The sequence below is a fragment of the Camarhynchus parvulus genome, chromosome 4 (genome assembly GCF_901933205.1).
Source record: "Camarhynchus parvulus chromosome 4, STF_HiC, whole genome shotgun sequence".
NCBI lineage: Eukaryota > Metazoa > Chordata > Aves > Passeriformes > Thraupidae > Camarhynchus > Camarhynchus parvulus.
The window spans coordinates 32,131,994-32,152,450 of NC_044574.1; the positions used below are offsets into that span (position 1 = coordinate 32,131,994).

Here is a 20,457-nt window from a genome sequence, read left to right on the forward strand (position 1 = left end):
ACCTGTGTGTATTAGAGGTTTGCATAACAATGTATTTCCTCTCAAAATCACAGAAAGTGGTTATGAAGTGATTTTAGGGCCCCTTTTGGAGAGAGAGGAGACACTGATCCTTAATCTGATCCAAAGTCCTTACTGTAACTTAGTCCTTAGTAAGACAAAATATATAATTCTATTACAGGTTGTTCTATTTACTGGATATTAAATTGCACAAAATCCTTTTAAATGCTAGTTCAGACAATTCACAGAGTATCCAAAATTGATTATTTAAATAACATGTCTAATGTGATCAAAGGTAAAAATCATCATATCATAATAGTGAAAATACTATTGCAATGGCAGTCCTTTCCCATGTGAATTACTATGTGGTAAAACATCCTGATGATGCACTGAAGGGCTTTGGGACCAGGGTTTTTTTCAATACATAAGACCATTAAAACCAGCAGAGATTTTTGCAGAGTCTAAAAGCTTTTGGATAAGGCCCAACATGCCAGAAGGTTTCTTATAAAGTTATTTTATTCTCATCAGGTAGAAAATAGAAAACAAATATCCATCTCCCAGCACACAGTTTACTCATCAAAGATTTCAGAATATCCAGAACTTTGGACTGAGTTCAAGATAGACTCTGGGATCTTAATAAAGATCCACACAAGAAACCAGACAGAGACCTACTGCAAATGCATTCAGGAAACTGCCTGGGCCACTGTCAAAGCTACTTAAGGCAATTGAATTTTTAAATTAACCTGAAGCAAAGCATGCAGTGTTGATAGTCCTGTGTAAACAGAGAGTATTTTCTTACAGTATTAATTCTCAGAAGTGGAGAGGAAGATAAAAAAACACCAAACCTACCTGCAATAACAATTTAGTCCTGCAGTGCTTATGCACAAAGCCACTTTTTGTCTGAGTAATCCCACCTATTTTAGCTAGGATTTACACATCATATCCTGAATTAGATATGTCTAAATCAACTCAAGTGTGTATCCATAGAGCTAGAAGAAATTTGATTATTTTTCTTTTAGCTCTTAGTAAGTTTCTGTGACTTTTCAACCTGAGGTAAAATTCCTAATATTTTAGATGATATCCTAGCTCTACTGAAGTTAATAGCAATTTTCAAATTTATCTCAGTGTTACTTGAACTTCCCCTTTTGTACTTTAAAAATTACTTTTCTGTACAAAAGGACTTCAATGAGGTCAATTTTCTGAACTGTGGATTACTATAGGCTCTTTCTGTACCTATTTACTCAGTCATAGAACTAGTTTATGATAAAAGAGATTCAAATTCTTCAAATTCTTCTTATCCAAGCATTACAGCAAATATCTTTCCTACAGAGATAAGACAATTATTTATTTTAAAAGATAAATGATGTTTGATTTGGGGGAGGATTCAGCATCTTCACTATTTTCCTTTGAGCTAGAAGTATCATTTATCTTTGTAACATACCCTAGAAAAAAATCTCACTGATTTGAACAGTTTTGCAGCTGCCTTTAGTGACAATTGTTCAACTTCCACCTTCACAGTACCGCAAACTTCAATGAATTTGCACTTTCAAACATTTAGGCAAGATTAAAATGAATACTTTTCCTGTAGGCTTTTTCACATTTGATTTCTGTTTTGTCAGCCTTTCTAGCTCTCCCATTGCTATAAAAGGACTAAAACAAGTTATGACTTCTCAATTAAAACAAAAAAAAGTTACATTATAGGCAAAAAAAAAGATATTATAGTGCTTACGTACCTTATATTTTTAGCATACTTACAAATTTGAATTAATTACATGCTTTTTTATAACTGCTGTGGTGCTGCATTGCAGTTACAGTCATACTAGAAGTTTATAGAAATTTCTAAGGTTCAGAGCACAAAACCCAGAACTGCTTGTGAACTTGTAAACCTAGTGATAAACCAGAAAAATCTGCATACCTAACACTGTTAGAAGCAATCATAGGAATCCTAGAGCAAGAGAAATGGAAATTGGATGTCATACTTCTCAGTATCTTAAATGTACAAAATATGTAAGTTGCACTAATATTAGGTGATTTTCATTTTTGCTACACCTTTTAAGACAGTGGTGTTGTATTTTGCATATTTGCAGTCAGGAACGTGACACACAGGGAAAAATGACAAAAGCACTCATTCAGTGTCCAATGTAAGGAACCTATGACCTCACATGGCGAGGTCAGCAAAGGCTCAGCATTTTGTAGCACATTTTCCAAGTATGGTTTCCATTGATTTTAGTTGCCATTGTCATTATTCAACATTTCAACAGTGAACCAAGAGAGGTGCCAGAAAAATAAGAGAAAGACACATGACAAGTATAAAAATTTAGTCAATGTAATTTGCAGAACCTCCATTAAACACTGTGTAGCACAAGTAGGACTTGACGCTGGTTAACTTAGATGTGTTCAGTTGTGTTATTCAAGAGATTTCATTCTTTTATTGTAGTGTTCTGACACATTTGATACGTGTGTGTGTGTGTGTCTGTGTGTGTGTGTGTATGCATACATACATCCATACATATGTCCCTATGTGTGTGTGCCAACTGGAAAGAAAATAAAATATGAAAGAAATAGGACAATATACACAATAGTTGATTTGGCTGCACCGCCCTGATTTAATTCAAAATTCAGTATGCTCAGCAAAAAATGTGACCATGTCATTAAATCTCTTTCCTGCTGAACAATGGGGCCAAAGTAAAGCTGAATTTTGTATTTTGAATATGTGGATCAGTAATCTGGAAGTCTTTCTTTTCAGGTAATTCTTTCCTTCATTGTTAACTTTGCTAGTATTAAGATACAATATTGCAGCTGATCTCTTTGAAAGAGCTGTAAGCTTTCCCATCCTTACACAGCAAACTACCACTTCTCGGGGCAGATCACCAGCAGGTAATCATCACTTACCTACTCAGTGCCAGAAGTAAGGAAACTGCCTGAAGTTTCACTTTATATTGAAATTCAAGGTAACTTGGGGAAGAGTCCAGATCCAACCTCAAATATTTGGATGAGGCTTCCCTAGAAGTCCTCCAGATAAGTTTCCCCTTTCCATTTCCTCAGGATACATCACCCAGTGCTGCAACCCTGGCACTATAATGTAGGGGCCCATCACATCCACCTCTGGTCCTGTTGCCTTGATATGCAGCACCATGCAGCACTGTGAGTCACTTAAGGTGACTCACAGTCACCTCAGCCTGGGTCCCCCTCCAGTCATTATGGGCTGCCAGCACATCAACCAGGAATGCCATTATCCCAACCCAAGGCACCACCACCACAATCTGGGGTACCATCAACTTGATATGGGGCACTGTTACCATAACATGGAAAAGTATCACCACAGCATGGAGCCTCATTGCCTTAACCTGGGGCACTATAACCTCAACCTGTCACCCTGGAACCTCATGATCAAAATCTAGGGCAAATCACCTCAAATAAGGGCATTATTTCTTCAGCTTGGAGCCCCACTGCATCTCAGTCTGGAGACCATGACTTAAATTAGGAGCACCATCACCTTGGGGGCCCATTGCTTTCACCCAGCATACCACTGTCTCAACCCACAACCTCACTGCCTCAGCTTGAGGCACAATCACTTGAACGCATAGATCAATCACCCCAGCCTGGAGCAACTTCACTGCAACCTGGAGACCAAAACCCCAGCTTGGGGCACAGTCACCTCATCTTGGAGCCTCATGGCCTTAGTAAGAGTCCCAGCTCTCTGCCCTATTCGCACAGAGCAAATAAGGGCAGGAGGGGACTGATGTCTGTATCAGAAATATCTGACACAGACATCCTGGCCAGCAGGACTAGGAAAGGAATCTTCCCCCATGCTTGGCACTGATAAGGCCACTACCTGAGAACTATGTTCAGTTCTGGAACTCTCAGTTCAGGTAGGACATGAACCACTGGAGCAAGTTCAGAGAAGGGAAATGAAACTGGTGAAAGGTCTGGAGCACTGGTCGTAGGCGGAAGAGCTGAGGAAGGTGGGGTTGTTTAGCCTGGAAAAGAGGGGGTTCCGGAGAGACCTTATGTCTCTCTAGAACTACCTGAAAGGAGGCTGTAGCCAGGTGGGGATCGGCCTCTGCTCCCAGGCAACCAGTGACAGGATTAAAGGACATAGTCTTAAACTGCACCAGGGGACGCTTAGGTTGGACATGAGGAGGAATTTCTTCACATAAAGGGTGATCGGACACTGGAATAGGCTGCTCAGGGAGGTGGTGGACCCACGGTCCCTGGAGGTGTTTCAGGAAAGACTGGACGTGTCACTTAGTGCCGTGGTCTGGTTGACACGGTGGTGGTCGGGCAGAGGTTGCAGGTTCACAGATCACCTCCATCCCGCTGGTTTCTGGGATTCTGTGCAGAGCCCGCGGCTGAGGGGCCCCTCCCCCGGGAGGTCCCGGCGCCCGGCTCCCTTCCCGCCCCGCTGAGGCGCCGCCTCTCCCCGCCCGGCGGCGCGCGGGGCCGGCCGGCGCTGCGCAGGAGCGGGGCGGCAGCGAGGGAGCGGCCTCGGCGCTGCGCAGCTCCCGCCTCCCCGGCTCTCTCGTCGCTCTGTCCTCCCGTGCCTGTGAGTATCTGCCCGGCTGCCTGCGCGGTTACCACAACAAAGCCGGGAGAAAGGGGCCAAGGGGGATACGGCAGCGGCCGCTGCTTCCTCCCGGGGGTGCCGGCCGGGTGGTGGGGCCTGCGGTGCCTCCTCGCCACGGAAGGTGCCGGGAGGGCGGTTGGGGGCGGTTGGGCACGACCGGCATGTTCTTTCCACGTCTGCGGTAATTTTTTTCCCCAAACAAGGTGGGAGACATGTTTTGTTCGTGTGCACATATGCGTTATTTTTAACCATTATATAATTTCAAAAATAATTTTGTTTTAATTAGCTGTCTTCCTGCTAGCGCCCCTGCCTGAGCGAGGCGCACGTAGGTGTCCCCCGAGCGCGTCGTGCGCGGTGCCTGTGCGGGGCTGGGGCTGGCGTTGAGCTGCCGGAGTTTGGCCGTGCCGCCCTCAGACGTGCGCTCCGCCCCACCAGTGCCGTGCCTGCCCGCTGTGCTCCTCGGGGAGATCGGAAAAGAGGTGGGAGACTCCGTTCTGAGACACCGGCCCTCGTTCTCGCCTCAGTTGCCGGCTTTGGGAGAGAGTTACGGTGTCTGTGCGCTACCCTTAAAGTTACCGGACTTTGAGAGACATGTTGCAGTGATGCCCAGATAGAGTTGAGAGGCGTGTTTTGGTTGGGCTTAATTGGTGGGAATTAAGTCATTTGGAATGATTATTGCAAACAGCTTGCCTTGAGCGTGTTAATCATCACCAGAGTCACGTTTCCACATTTTCCTCAGAACTCACGTGTAACTCTCCCTGCCCAGCACAGGGCTGTGTTCTGCACTAGTGGCTCCCAAAATGGGGCTGGCGTTTGGAAAAATAACTAGCCACCAAATCTCTTGGCCCCTCTGGATTAGGTTGGAAATCACAAATAAGGTAGTTATGAAACCTGGGCTCCTGCAGCAGAGTGAAGTATTGAATTAATTTGAAAGAGACTCAGTGAGATGTTACAACAAAATGCAATGTATGTTGTCTTTGTCAAACCTTGGGGTTTTTTTCTGGAGTTTTCATGGCATTTTAAAATGTAGCTCAGCAAGGCATATGGCACAACTTAATTTTAAGTCATATAATCTTTATGCCTGGTGGAAGTTTTTCCTTTCCAAACAGTTTTTTGAAAACTGGTTTAACTATAGTATGCAAATACCTGCACTTTTATATTCTTACTATATAATAGAAATAAAAAGAAATCTAGTGTTTGCATTTGGATGTGTACATATTTTTAAATTGCGTGGTTAAAATTTCTATGCAGCATTCATAAAAACACCAGGACAAAAATGTGGGATGGAATGAATATAATAGAAATAGCAGTGCTAAATTTCTTTTGTGTCCCTGCTTTTGTCTGCAGTGAGGTGCTCAATATAGTGAATAGAATGCATTGTACACAATTTTGCTTCTTTGAAAAAGTAGTTAATCTCTCTTTTTTTGGATAGAAAATTGCTGGAATTGTCAATTGAGAGAAAACAAAGTTCCACAAAGTTAAATTCTTCAGTGGAGTTAATTGAAGACTAAAATGAAGTTGTTGCTAAAAAACAAGCAAGCTTAAGAATGGGTTTGTGAAATAATTGGCATTAAAAAATATAGATGTCAGAGCTTTGGACTCTGCTTCTGGAATGCTTCAAGCTCTTCCAACACTTCTTCCTGCTTTGTTTTTTTCTGTAGTGCATATGTTGTTCTTTTGGTTTTCTAAACCTAGATAATAATCTAATGGTTTAGGATAGCAGCCAGAGAAAAGGACAAGTAATTTGGGGACATTCTATTCCTTTTTTTGGAACTTAAAGCTGTTACGACCTACTGGAATTTTTGTTCTGTTTTGTGCTTGCCTGTTTTTAGAAGGGCATTCAGAAGGTCCTGTGTTTGTTCGTAAGACTTAGATGGGCTCAGGACTGCTAAGCCATTGAGACTTGGAATGCAATTGGCTAATTGGGAGGCTCAACCTAAAAGTGCAAATTTTGTAGGATGGGTAGCATGTGGTCATCTGTGGCATGGGTGGCAGGATCATCTACAAGCTTTTTAAGGTCTGTCCTTTCAGATGACACAGTATTACACCTGAAGCTTAGATGTAAGAATCTGAAAGCAAGCTGGATCCTAGGTGAGCCTAGGTACTCCCTAAATTCATGGGAGATAGTCAGACTGTTACCTTACTGCTTCCACCAGAGCTGTTTCTTAAAGCTGTTTCATTCTTTGCTTCCTGATGAAAGACATGTTTGTCTTTAGACCTGTTTGACCAAGACATGGTCTAAAACATGATCTGTGTTCCTTGGCTGAGTTATTTTCCATCCTACAATTTCAACTGATGTTTTAGCCACAATTCAGTAATGAGTATTTGTGATTTTGATGTGTTTCATTGTAATAATAAACACTGGAATTCCAGGAAACCCATATTATGTTGAATTTAATAGAACCCTCTGTTTCAACATCTTACCTGCTTTTCCATGCTTAATATTTTCTCATCTGAAGAAAGGAACAAGTCACAAAAATATAATGCAAGAGATTATCTCAAGAGGCTTTTACCTCATTTGCCTCTTACACACATTCTGAGGAAACAAGTATATTTAGACTCTTCCGAAGTGATATTTTTTGAAGCTGCTCTTTCTATACTGATTTAGTGACTGAATTTCTATGTTTTCTCCTGCTCATCTGTACCAGGCGGTGCTTGTTCCTCTTATATAGAAATATAGTCACTGAAAATTAAAAATTGCATCTTGTTTTCAGTGGTTGTGGAGAATGTAATTGTTACATCTGTAAAACTGTATGTGTGTGTTTTAAACTGTGATAAACGGTGTTTTAATCTTGTGATGGAGGGCCTTAGGAAGGAAATTCTTCCAGAAACTCTGTTCTATTTGATGTGTGTTGAAGCACAACAGTTAAAGGAAATGGTAATGACACACCTATATGTCTAGTCAGGTCACTAAGCACACTAAATTTATAATGTTAGAAGCATGAAGAACACTTGTAGTTCAATGGGCATTTCTGTTGTGGGAGACAGTTCACGTGTTGTGCCACTTGGTAGAGGTGGCCTGATATTCAGAAATATGCTGTGATTTATTTGCTGTGATTTACCTCCATCAGTAGTTTGTGGTGTACTTGATTCCTTTATGGTCCTGCCATCTGTTTCAGGACTGGCAAATGTAACTCCAGCCTTTACATGGCAGATATGCTGAAGCTTTGCTTTAATAAGAGCTGTTGTTTTCCTTTTTCTTGCATGCAGTTTTGAACTGCTGTGCCAGACTCTTCCGCTTCAGTCGTGGATAGCCTGGTTGAATACATGTTGCCCCCAAATTTAATTCTTGATATCAGACAGAAATAGATAGCTTTGTTTTCCCACTCCTTCTATACTGGTACATATCTTCATAGATATGTACCAGTATAGAAGGAGTGGGAAACAAAGCTGGACCCTTGCTTTGCTCTTCACCATTGATATCTGGCAGTAGAGTCTGTCCTTTTCTGGGCTTTTTGTACCTGTTCTATATTATCAATTATCTATATTATCAATTATCTATATTATCTATATTATGGGTCACTTTTGGGAAAGATCAATACCAATGACCAGTTTTCCCCTAGCAGCTTGCTGCCTTCTAGTCTTTGAGGTAGCTGGAGTTGGGACTCTTCCAGGTAGTGAGAAACTGTACAGCAGCAGCCCCATGAGACTTCAGTGTGGGTGGTGTCACTTGTGCTTGTAGAAGTGGAAGACCTTCCAGAAGCTGTTGCTACTTTTATCAACCAATATATGATTTGTTGTCTTTATTTTTTATTGTAATTGTAAGCTACTTCTTTTCTGCCTGGGTTTAGAGGGTTTGCAAGTAATTTTCTTGGGATTCTCTGCAATGAGTGAGTAGCCATGGTCTGTTTAGACAGACCTGATGGCCATCATCACTCCCATCATTTAACTTCAGTGTTGTCTGACCCAGCCTTTCTGCTCAAGACGTCACAGGGTGACCTTTGCTGAAGAGCCTGAAGAACAAATATTTAGTTTGTTTCTATGAGTGAAGTCTGGAGCTACAGATACACACCTCTCTGCATTATTGCAGCTTCTCACAGGAGGGGAATGGCTTATTTTTGGCTCAAGAGGAAATATTTTTTCTTTTCTTCCCCCCCTCCCCCATTTCTGCCTGTTCTCTCTCCTCCTTGCCTTGTACATTAACTTGAAAGCCTTTGGCCAGCAGCTGTCTGGGGATCTTTGGCGGTCATATGCTTATGTGCTTTCATTTGCTCTAACCATGGTGGAAATTGACTGTGGAAGATTAGTGGATAACTTTAAGGTTTAACTAAGTTTAAAATACCTCAAATCTTTCACTAGGTACTTAATGCACTTTGTAAGTGTTAGTTTCTGGCGTTGAAAAATGTTTTCAAAAGGCAGGATATGTTGAAACACAAACCTACATCTAAGTCTGTATCCTCAATTCATGACTTTTCATGTACCATCCCACCTTTGTAGAAGAGATTTCAAATTGCAGTCATGCCTAATGGCCTGCTCTTAGACATTGCCTACAAAAATATTTCAGGTGGTGCTGTAGTTGGCAGGTTTCCAGCTGGAGCGGAAAAATTACTCAATATGCTTAGTGTGATTAGGGTCTTGATCTGTTTTTTGAGATGGAGGAGGATGTCAAAATGCTGCTTGTTCTTTGGGTGGTGCAGCAGCAGAAGCAATATTACAATAAAAAAAGATCTGGCAAATAATTAATGGCCAGCCTGCTCTTTGGAATTGATCATGCTTGTGTTAGAGGGTTTCTTGGCAGAAAGCCACAAAAAGCATGTGCTTTTTTTGTAAATAAACACAGCGGTCACTAAAATTAGCAGTTAATGGTAAGTATTTGACTGTAGTGGCAGCTTTTTTGGGATTCCAGAGTATCACTTGTTGACTCTGTGTTTTAAAAACAGGCAACCTAGCAGAACTCTGTATTTCTCACTGAAGTAAAATTACACTCTGTTTTATATATAAATGTGAAATTGTAAACAGATCCAAGTTATTGATTTAGGCATGCTTTATCATCAAAGTTACCTCTTCTGTATTGCATCACCTTGGCAAATTCCAGCTCTGTTGCAGACACTCTCGATGCAGAAGTGGAATAGGATCTAATACCATCTCTTTGTTTATTTCATCATGTTTGTGAATGATTGACAGTGAGAGACATGGCGTGTTGGTTTCCCATTAAGATGAAGGCTAAAGTTGTTAGGGACTTGTACCAGAGGAGTGGAATATGCATTTGTCAGTGGAATGACTGCTGCTCCTCGGGTAGAGCCAGACTGCTAAATGATCTCTCCTGTACTGGGGGTCACTGTCTGCAAAGCAGTTATGTCTCAGTCTTCCTAGGAAACAGCCCACTGGCAGGTGCGCTATTCCTGAATCATGTAGAGTGGGAAGATGTGTGCTCCCTGGCTGGCATTAATGGAAAGGAATGTACAAGCTGGTTGCTATCTTTTATCACCTTTTGCCAGCTCTACACTGCCCTTTTGTCTTGAGTTAAATCCCATCCTCACATCAGAGACTGTGCTCAGAAGAGTCATCTGAGAAGTGGTGTGACTAGGCATTATAGCTGATGAGATACTGTTAGTTCAGTCTCCTTTGCAGGCATAGCATTACATGAACTAAAAATACATGGATGTGATTGCACCTCAACAAAATGTTATATTTTAGGCTATACTAAAGTTTTCAGCTACATTAAGTTATCCTAGTTTGTCTGCACCCACCTGCAATCCTTTTTGCCTTAGCCCCTTATGCTCTTATGTATACAACAGTACTAACATTATTTCAAATCTGTGTTTGAGACACGCGAAATACACCACATGCCTGCTTTTACCAATCAGTCATAATATTTCTAGTTATGAGCTGGAGAGATGCTAGTTCCTTAAGTAATAAAAGCCTTTCATAATGGAAAAGAAAGGGTTTTATTTTTAAACTCTGCTTCCTAATTTTCTTCATAGAATTGGCTTTGTTCAAGTTGTACTTGCTAAATAAATAATTCATGGTCTATACTTAACAGGTTGTGTTCCCTTCTGGTTTTGATTACATGAGGTAGAAAATTAAATTTAAATATGTTAATCTTCTGATCGTTTTTTATTTATTCTATTGTGCATGTTTTTATATATTAAAATGTATTATCCTTTTAGGAAGCTGCTTGAAAAAAGCTTTCAGGGATTCATGAGATAGTTGCACGTTGCAGGCTGTACAAGCTGCCTGAAGCCAGGTATCACAAGAAGTGACACAAAGGGTGGAACCAACAGCTCAGCTGTAGTGCACCTGCACCAATGCACACAGGATGGGTAAAAGGCAGGAGGAGCCAGAAGCTGTGATGCTGTGAGAAAACCATGATGCAGTGATCATCAGGAAACGTGGTGGGGTGATTGTCATGGCTGGAGTGGTGCAATGGATGCTTGTAAGCTCCTCAGAAGGGACATGCCAGGAAGGAGAGGTGGTGGGGTGACCCTCTGTGTTAGGGGGTCTGTCAGCTGTGTAGAGCTCAAGGATAGTGATGATAAGGCTGAGTGCTTGTTAGTGAGAACCAGGACATGGCCAGTAAGGCAGTCGGTCCTGAGGGGTGTTTCTAATGGAGCACCCTGCCAGGATGAAGAGGCAGACGAAGTATTCTGTAAGCAGCAGGGTGGTGTTTCATGGTGGCTAGTGCCTGTTCTTGTGTGAGACTTTAACTTGGGGGATATCTGCATTCCCAAAAGTGTTTTACTCCTTTGTTTTGTTGCTCTTTGAAGAGCTAGGTCCTTTAGAGAGTTATCTTTGCGGTCCTGAAAATTGATCTCTGCTTCTGTTGCCTAATAGTGTTCTCAGCTTTATACAACATCTAACTATAATAAGTCTCTTTTCAGTTATTTGGCTTCGTGATTCTTAAAACCACAGGAGATTCCAGACTTTTTTGGTTTTATGTTGTGATTTGAGGAGCATATTTTCAATTCCTCTAAACCAGTATTATTTGAGAAGTGGCAAAATATCTGAGTGACCTTTAAAAATTCTGTATTTTGAAGTAATTTTAGCTAGAACCTTTCCTGGAAATTCCCTTTTTCCACCTTTGTTTGCCATGGCAACAAACTATGTGTGGTTTAAGGGAGACCATCCATCTTGTAAAATATTCTGGTTCTCTGACCTTGCATGGTTGCTTCCACTGTCTTCATGTTTGATTTTCTTGGGTCTAAAGAATGTTACATATTTATTGATTGTAGCTTACTAAATTATTTCAACAGTGAAATCTGTTGTAAAGAGTAGGAGAAAAGTGCCTCTGGCTAGATGGGGCTGGTAGTCTTTGATACTGGCTGATTTTGTTTGGTTGTGGGATGTTGAGATTTTTTTATTTTAACTATATGTATGCTACTAATGAGTGGAAACTTCTGTATCCTCCTGCCACAAGCATAAGATCACACACTATAAAATTCTGTAAGAACTAGGACATAATAGCAGATTTGTAGAACATAATGGTTAACACTGAGGTCCTGATGTCTGCAATATTATGTATTTGGACTAACCATGATCTGGTCCCATGGACTGAATGGTAACTTGTGTTTTAAATGCACTGGTTTCATGCCTGGATCACACTTTTTAAAGTCTAGGTTCATCTGAAAGAATTAAGTTTCCCTACTCTACTGTGGAGTGTGAGTTACAGAAAAGCAAGCTCCTTGTCCAAACTAAAACATGAACACTGACACACCCACATCTGTCACAATTTAACCTTGGAGCCATGGATCTTTCAATGTAAAATGAAATTTCTCTAATTTTAAGTACTGAAAGTCAAAGTGTGTATGGCTGTGTCAGCCAAGATGGTGACCACTGTATACAAACAAGGTTTACAATATAAAATTCCAACTAATGATAGCTCATAAGTGGGTCTAGCTTCAAATGGCTCTACCTTAAAGGGAAAAAATAAGACACGTTAATTGCTTGTTTGTAATAGTTAAGATTTTTTAGCCACTAAGGGTGTTTGACAAATTTGCTTAGAAGTAATAGTTTGGAAATTGTGGTGGGTTGGCTTAAAGTAAAGCTGTCTGGTCTAACATATGACCTGCGTGCAATAAGGTGGCACTAAATTTTTTTTACTGAGCTCCCTATGAAATTGTCTCTAGCAACTTCATGTAATTAATTGCAGAATTATATATTAGTAGAGCTAAAAGAGTGAAGAGCAAAACTATTGTACTGAAAGTGTATTTGGATCTGTTTTTGCACAAATATTTGGAAATGTTTTTTGATGCTTGCAGGTGACTCTTCATATTTTGTTATGGACCGTTTTGAAGACATATCAGACGGTGAAGTGGATCATGCCTTCTTTGACAGCGACTTTGAGGAAGAGAAAAAGAAAGCTGAAGAAAATGGTGAACATATAGAGAAAGGAAGTACAAAGGCAGCTCTTGCAGACACTGATTTGGTTTCTAATTCAAAGGATGAAGAGTGTTGTGAGGAGGAAAGTGAAGAAAAGCAGATAGATTTGCAAAGGGATCAGTCCCTAGAAAATAGCAAAGGTCCTAGTGAAGATGCTCCCTCTTTGACAGTTTCTCCAGTTGAAGAGAAGGCAGGTACATCTGGAGCAACCCCTGCAGCAAATAGAGAAACAGAGGAGATTGTTCCTCTTGGAATTCCTAAAATAGTTAAAGAAGGTGAAGAAGATTACTATACAGATGAAGAAGACAGTAGTGATGATGGCAAAAAACAAGTTAGACCAAAGTCAGCTAAGCAACCAAACATAAAAAAGGCTAGCAAAAAATATAGTATCAGCTCTTCCTCTTCTTCCTCCTCCTCCTCGTCCTCGTCATCATCATCTTCAAGCTCAGATACAGATGGTTCTGACACAGATTCTGATAGCTGTTTATCAGATTTATCTCATTCTTCCCCAAAAAGGAATGCTTGTAGAAATGCTCTTCTGTCTCCAAAACAAAAATTCAAGTCAGCAATGAAATTAGCAGAAGGAAAACCAAAACTTGGTGATGACCTGGAGGAGTCTGAAGACACAGTGACTGACGTAACACCTCTGTCAACTCCAGACATCAGTCCTATCCAGTCATTTGAATTTGTAGCATCAAATGATAAGAAACTAAAAGTAAAGAGACAGGAAAATGTGAACCAAGAATTATATGGTAATTTGGAGAATTTAAGTACAACACTAAATGTGCAACACCTATGGGGCTGGGAAATTCAATCTTATGTCTGTATTTTTTTTCATTAGATTCCGAGTTTGATTGCAGATATAGTCGAAAAGTATTGCATGATGCCATGGACCTGAATCAGCTTCTGAAAGGTGATTTTTAAATTTTCTTTTTACAAAATACAGCATCTACCACTTATTGAGAACAGTTGTGTTCTAATACACAGAGAGAATGGGATTTTCATACAACATGTGTATTTTTAAAACTGGTTGCTGTTTAAGTGGTATTGATCTAATTCTTGGAATTCTTCTCTGTGTAATAGTACTGATTCTGCAGTAGAGAAAAGAAGCATGCATTGGTTTGCATATACCTAGAAGTAAGATACACAGACAGGGTGCATCTGAAAAAGGTCTGATATATTAATAAATTAGGCAATAAAACTGCACATGGATCTTAAGGTGTACTGAACTATGGCACAATTTAATATCTAAATTAAAGCATCAGCCTTTCTGTTGAAAGGCTGGATTATCAACCTCCAAGACTGAAAGACAATCCAAAATTTCATTGCATTATAAATGGTATTCATATACTTAAACTTCTAGTACCTTTTTGATAATTAAACAGAAGTATTTGAAGTTCTTTACTGAGCTAGGTGTCTGACTTCTAAAATACCATAGGTTGAGTAAAGGCATTTTAGAAAGAAAAATAACAGATAATCTTTACTAAAACTCTAGTGGTTGCTTCTGGGTAATGGACTTTAAAAATCTTAATAATGAAGCCTAAGAAAATTTGCAATCTCTTTCCCTGCATTCATTGCACACCTTCATTATAAGGGGTAAGAATGCCCTGGATGATCTCATGCACATATTTTAAGGTCTACATGGTGCTTTTGCATTTGTTTTCATGCCCCAGAGTTTTCAGTACTAAAATCTGTGGATTAAAAAAGGCTTGAATCAAGAAATCTGCTGATCTCGAGTGAGGAAAGCCTCTTGCAGTTTAGGTCTGGTACATTCCAAGCCAGGTTTGCTGTGTTGAAGTAAGCCTGGCACAACTAAAACTGCATGTGTTGTGTTTCATCACTTTGCACCTTGCCAGACTGAGCTTCTAGTGAAGAAGAATTTAGAATTTATTGTACGCATAGTTTATCTTGCCTGTAAGTAAAAACTGAGGATCTTACTTGTATGGAAATTATTCTGATGTTAAGAAAAGCAATGCTAGCAAGCAAGAAAGGTAGAGCTTTTTCTCATCCCTGACAGTCCTTGTGCTTCAGTCATTCTTTCATACTAGAAACAGTTCCAACCAGTTGTCAAAACATGATATCAGAAGAATTGTTGCTAGGCAATTGAAATTATGATGTCCTATGTCCTTATTTGTTCCCCATTAGCAAGAAGCTATTTAATAACCAGTGACTACCAATGGATTCATCTCATCCCTAAAACAAATGGGTATTATTGCTCAGAGTAAGTATTCTCAGAGATGAGTCTCTGTTGGGGAGAGGAGCTTTTTTCTCAAAACTGAAAACCAGTTCTAAATAACAATAATAAAGATAGATTCATGAGGAGTAGAATTCATGTGGTCTAGCAGCTAATGTTCCTGATTAATGTGTATATTACTCCCAAGTGCCTCTCTAAGTCAGGAAGCACAACATAGCTTAATTAGTTTGGGCATTTTGAAGTTTAAATGGAGCAGAATTATTAATGGTGGAAAGTAACTAGTCTGGGAAAACAGGAGCTAATCTTATTCTGAGTTATTGCTTGCAGATTTTTTTGTACACATTAGGGGAAAAAAAAGTGCAAATAATTTTCCCCCACCCACCAGTCTCCATTAAATGTTCATCAGAACTGCATAGGCATAAATGTTGCTTCAAGTGAGAACGCTGCAAGCCCGGACCTGAGTGCATGAAAAAAAGTTTAAATGATCATAATTTGTTTTTAATATATATAAGCATAATATTCTTCCAGTACTTTATACTGATGAAGCATTTTATTTAATTTTTTTTCCAAATGTTCTGTTGCAGTTATATTTAAAAGTAATTGAAAAAGTTTTTGCTTTATATGTCCTTTACCTACTTGTGTTCATATTGAAAACTATTCATTTGTAAGCATTTTAAAAATGTTATTAGACAAAAATTTATCATGTCTTTACAACTCCTAAAGCTATGCTTGTTCTTGATAAAAGCCAAATTTTCTATTACACATTTCTTAATAAGGTAAAATCTCACAAATAACACAGTTCTAATTGGAAATCTCATAGTTTCCCTGCTCTATATTGCACTTGGATTGTTTTTAGATAGGTAGTCCTGATAGCAGGTGTGATTATAAATTTTCAGGTAGAAATACAGTTTTTCTGTTGTTTCATGATGTTATATAGATCTTTGTATGCAATTGTTTTGTGATTCCATGATGTTTCCATTTTGCTATAAACCTTACAGATATTTCAGAAAATTAATAACTGAAAGCAATATTCTAAACTTGTACTAATAAAAATGTCAGAGCTGTTTCCTCTGCTGTACTCTTGAGTAATGTGAACACAAAAACGGAATTAAGTATGACAATGCAAAGGAATAGATTGTAAAAGATTGGTTTTGAAGGCAATTTCATAAATCGCCATGTTAGAGAGCTGGGAATAAAACAAATTGGAAAATTTTCTGATGCTATTTTGCCTGATCCTATATCTTGATTATTATGCAGATAAAGAGGTGGGTTAAGTATATGAGTGTGAACTAAGCACTCATCTATCTCAACCCATTATGCTACAGATTTGCTCTGTCTTTAGACAGATCTCATGATTTCTGTAGTCCAGAACAGGGTTGTCTGCTAAAATTGCTCTGTATCTCTTTATCTAAATTTTTTTGGTATCAATACAATGAGAGAGCATGAGGTATATACAGTGCTAAAGAACTTAGTACTTTGTGTTTTCTTCTCTGTAAAATGGGGTTGATACCTTCTTATTTTACAGAAGTGTCTGTGAGAATTAGTCTGTAAATCCATGGTATTAGCTATTATTAACTTGAGGAGGCGGTGTGGTGGGGTAAGTAGGGCAATTGGCCACAGACTGAAGTTCTATCCTTGAAGCTCTCACTGACCTCTGTGCTGATAAATCTTTTTGCCTCTTCTATGCCTTAGATTTTTAAAATAGATGTTCCTCTGTGAAAAGCTCTATAATATAAATATCATGATTATAAAAGTAAAAAGCTCTGTGTTTCTGAATAAAATCTATTGTAGAAAATTAAATAGCAGCTTCAACTCAACATGAAGCAATCACTTCAACTTTTTTTTTCATATAATTTGTCACTCAGGAAATAGAACAAGGTTTGATAACTGAAACTTTTTTCTCTTTATGGATATGTTATCTGTGTGCTCATTCATTTTGAACTAGTGTATTTGTAGAAAAGCTGCTAAGCAGTATCTAAATGTAGACTCCGCAATATACACATACCCAAACTGTAGAGTTGAACTAAGCATATATAGCTTTTATATGGAATTCTCTTCAGTGTGTATGTTCAGAGGTTGAACTAATTTTCTATTTGTGTGTGTATTCATATGCTTGGTTTTCACAGGCCTAGAAACTGATTTTGAGGCAGAAGAGCAATTGCTAGCTTGTTCATATATTTAGAGTTGAAAAGAGATTGAAAATCTGTGAGATTATGGAGGCTTCCCCAACATTCATGAGAAACTTTGTAATTATGGGGGAAAAAGTCCCAACACCTGTAAGATATCTTTCTCATGATATCAAGAAATAAATAGCAGTCCTATTTAAGCATTTTAAATAGGGAAATTTTTACCTGAAAAGGACATTCTTCTTTTCTTAAAAAAAAAAAAACAACACCAAAGCTTGAATTCTTCAAAATCCCTGTTAAAGAGCTCTGTGGCCTACAATAATGGATGTTATAGGAAGTATTTGTTTAGAGATACCTCAGGGAAATAGTTTCACTCTTAAACTATTAGATATTGATGAAGAACTGTGATTTATTTAATCCTTTTGCACATGTGGTAGTTTAGCAATATAAAATAAAGTATCAGTCAAGTGTAAGCATTGAAGCAATTTATATTGGGATTGCAAAAGATACACTGAAACATGCATGATTTTGATTTTAGCCTTAGTACTGTTAGGATGGCTGTATCATCCTGTCCTAATGCATTTGACTTGCTAATTATATTTTATATAAGGTTTGGCCTTTTTCATTCTGCAAGGTTATTTCAATGCTTAGAAGTTGAAAGCAATAAACCGCTTGTTTATGGCTTAAAAAAAAGTCAGGTATCTCTCCATGGAAACCAGCTTTCATAGAAATCCTGTGAATACCAGGGAATTTTCTTTTCCTGCTTGCCAGCAAATGAGAAGTAGGCTGCACACTGCAAGTTGTTATGCAAATGCTGCTGCTTATTTATCATTTACCCCAAATTACATGTAAGGTCTGACTGACAATGAAAGTGACTGGTGCTTTAGTTAGATTACTAATTACCCACTGATAGAATACATATATGATAGGTAAGTCATATTTCATTGTTCCAAGACTTACAAACTCCTTAGAAACTTAAATCATAACCTTAAAACTGTAGTGTTATCTCATGTTGTCAGTGGCCACTGCAAAAATAGTCAGGTATACCTGACTCTTCAAACACTTAGGCTTTGTGATTAAAGAGTAGTGTGGGTGCATTGATGCATAAATCATTGAAATAACTATGAAACTCAAACACCTGAGTTATATAACATGAACTGTGCTCCCAGTATTTAATAGCATTTGGAATCTTACCTTTTTTATTTGCTTATTGATGGTGAATTGTCTCTGGTTTTGTGGGCATGTGCTGACCTCACTTAGACACCTACTGTCTGCCATGAAAGCAATGTTGCCAGTGAGTGGTAATATTCATTCAGTGCATATTGGGCATACATTCCTATTGTGAATTACCTAATCTTCTGTCATAGCAAGTGTGTGGAGAATAGGAATATGATGCTGTATAAATGGTGCTTTGCAGAGGCATGTTGGACAGATTTTCAGTCAGGTGACTGGAAGCAGTGGTAACTATTAGTGCTGATTTGAAATTCAGGAGTCAGAAGTGTCTTTCTGGACCTTGGAAAGAATCACCCCTGCTTCAGGGAGACCTACAGAAGTTTTTTCCTGCTGCTTTCTATATTGCTTCTGTGACTTATTTGAACATCATTTAGGGAGTGGTGATTTCTTCTGCCCATTTTGTTAGGAATATGCATGCTGTAGTATTAGTGGTGCCCTTTCAGAAAAATGACACAGTATACATTGTGTTGTCTTGTTTTTCTACTAAACTTTAGACTCTCCTGTGACACGGTTCCTATGCAGATCAGTGTTGCATATGTGTGGCTTAAAAAAGACAATTTATGGATAGGGTCCAGTAAGTTATGGTTTGCTTTGCTGTGGTGTTTGCAGATTAAATTCTTCCTGAGCATAGATCTTAACCAAGTAAAACATAACTCCGGTTAATTAACAGTTTGAAGAACAACAAACCAGGTACTTTTATTGTGTTACCTGATCTAATGCTTTGGTGTATTGCAGTAGTGTTGCAGCAAAAAGCTGGTTGTGAAGTTTCAAATGGGTTCTTGGGCCATACAGAAGGATAATAATAAAAAGATCATTTAAGGAACTGGAGAGTTTTAGATTGATATTTTCATTCCATCCCCTTGAAAAAACACTTGCTACTGCATGTGTTGCATTGGGTCTGAACTTCTGATGCAAAATTAATGAGTCTTCTGTAATTTAGCTGTCTGTCAATAGATCATTTACTGGGTTTTGGCAATTGTCTGCTAAGGCTTCACTGAATAACTTCACAACAGAACCTTTGGGATGTTCTTAATTCTTTCACTGTATTAATATATTTCTCTTGAGTTGTGATAAATTCAATATTATGACTGTTAGCAAGCTCTCAACCTCCAAAGTTGCCAGAAAGCTGTTGGCAGTAGTAAAGTCAGTTTCTACGTTAAGAATAAATAAATAATAATGAGGCTAAGAATGAACAACATATGGAAGAAAGTGGGATGGAGTCTCTTTCTGCTGATACAGGTGGGAAAGGCTATCTTTGTGGTGAGGTGGTAAAAGGTGTGGATGAAGCACTCTAGAAGTGATATATATTCAAAGTAAAAAGGCTAAGAAAAAGAAGAAGGAAGAAGAGATGAATGAAAAAAGGAAAAGTCTGTGTGTTGAGGGGGGATGTGCTGAAGAAACTGGAAGATGAGAGTAAAGTTAGTAACATTGTCCTTGTGTATATAAGTAGTATCCAGTAGAGTGATGCATGGATATGTACATAGATATATATTCACTCTAGTTGCCTGAGTGCTTCTGATAAGGTAGGGGGTGTTTAATGCTAAGGAAGTTACATACCACCATCCCCAGGAGATCTCAGTGACAAAGTAAAGCGGTGCTTCTTGAGCCCTGTGTGTAGCAATTGCTTCAGGGTTCCTTGAATCATTGTTTCTAGTAGCATTTACTGACCAGCTTTGGGGTGAAAGGGAAAGGCCTTTGTTCCATGTCATTGCTCTTGTTTTATTTTTTCATCACACCTGACGGCAGTTTACCAGAAAAGTGAACAAGTCAGAAAATAGGTAGTAAGTAATTACTTTGAAGCATTTTTAATCTCTTTACTGGCTATAGTTCATAGTTACATCAAAAGGGTATACAGTCTCTGCCAAAGTATAACCTGTTATCTAATAGTGAATTAAAAGTCACTGACCAGTGAAGGCATGAAACATGTATTTGTACCTGAAAAAGTCTTTATCGAGAATGCAGTTGCTTTAAATTGATTTTGACTAGTCGCCACCTTCCACAGAGGGAAAATAATTGTTGGA

The 20,457-nt window shown here is 38.9% G+C and overlaps 1 protein-coding gene across 1 annotated transcript in view; it reads left to right on the forward strand.

Annotated features, from left to right (window-relative positions):
• The first annotated feature begins 4,430 nt into the window (after positions 1-4,430).
• The window catches only part of CFAP97 (cilia and flagella associated protein 97), a 28,940-nt gene continuing 12,913 nt past the window's right edge, over positions 4,431-20,457 (forward strand). Inside the window, exons 1-3 of the mRNA XM_030948033.1 lie at positions 4,431-4,543; positions 12,763-13,635; positions 13,725-13,796. Coding sequence (XP_030803893.1) covers positions 12,783-13,635; positions 13,725-13,796 — 925 coding nt within the window. The 5' untranslated portion in view covers positions 4,431-4,543; positions 12,763-12,782. The remainder of the gene's footprint in view (positions 4,544-12,762; positions 13,636-13,724; positions 13,797-20,457) is intronic.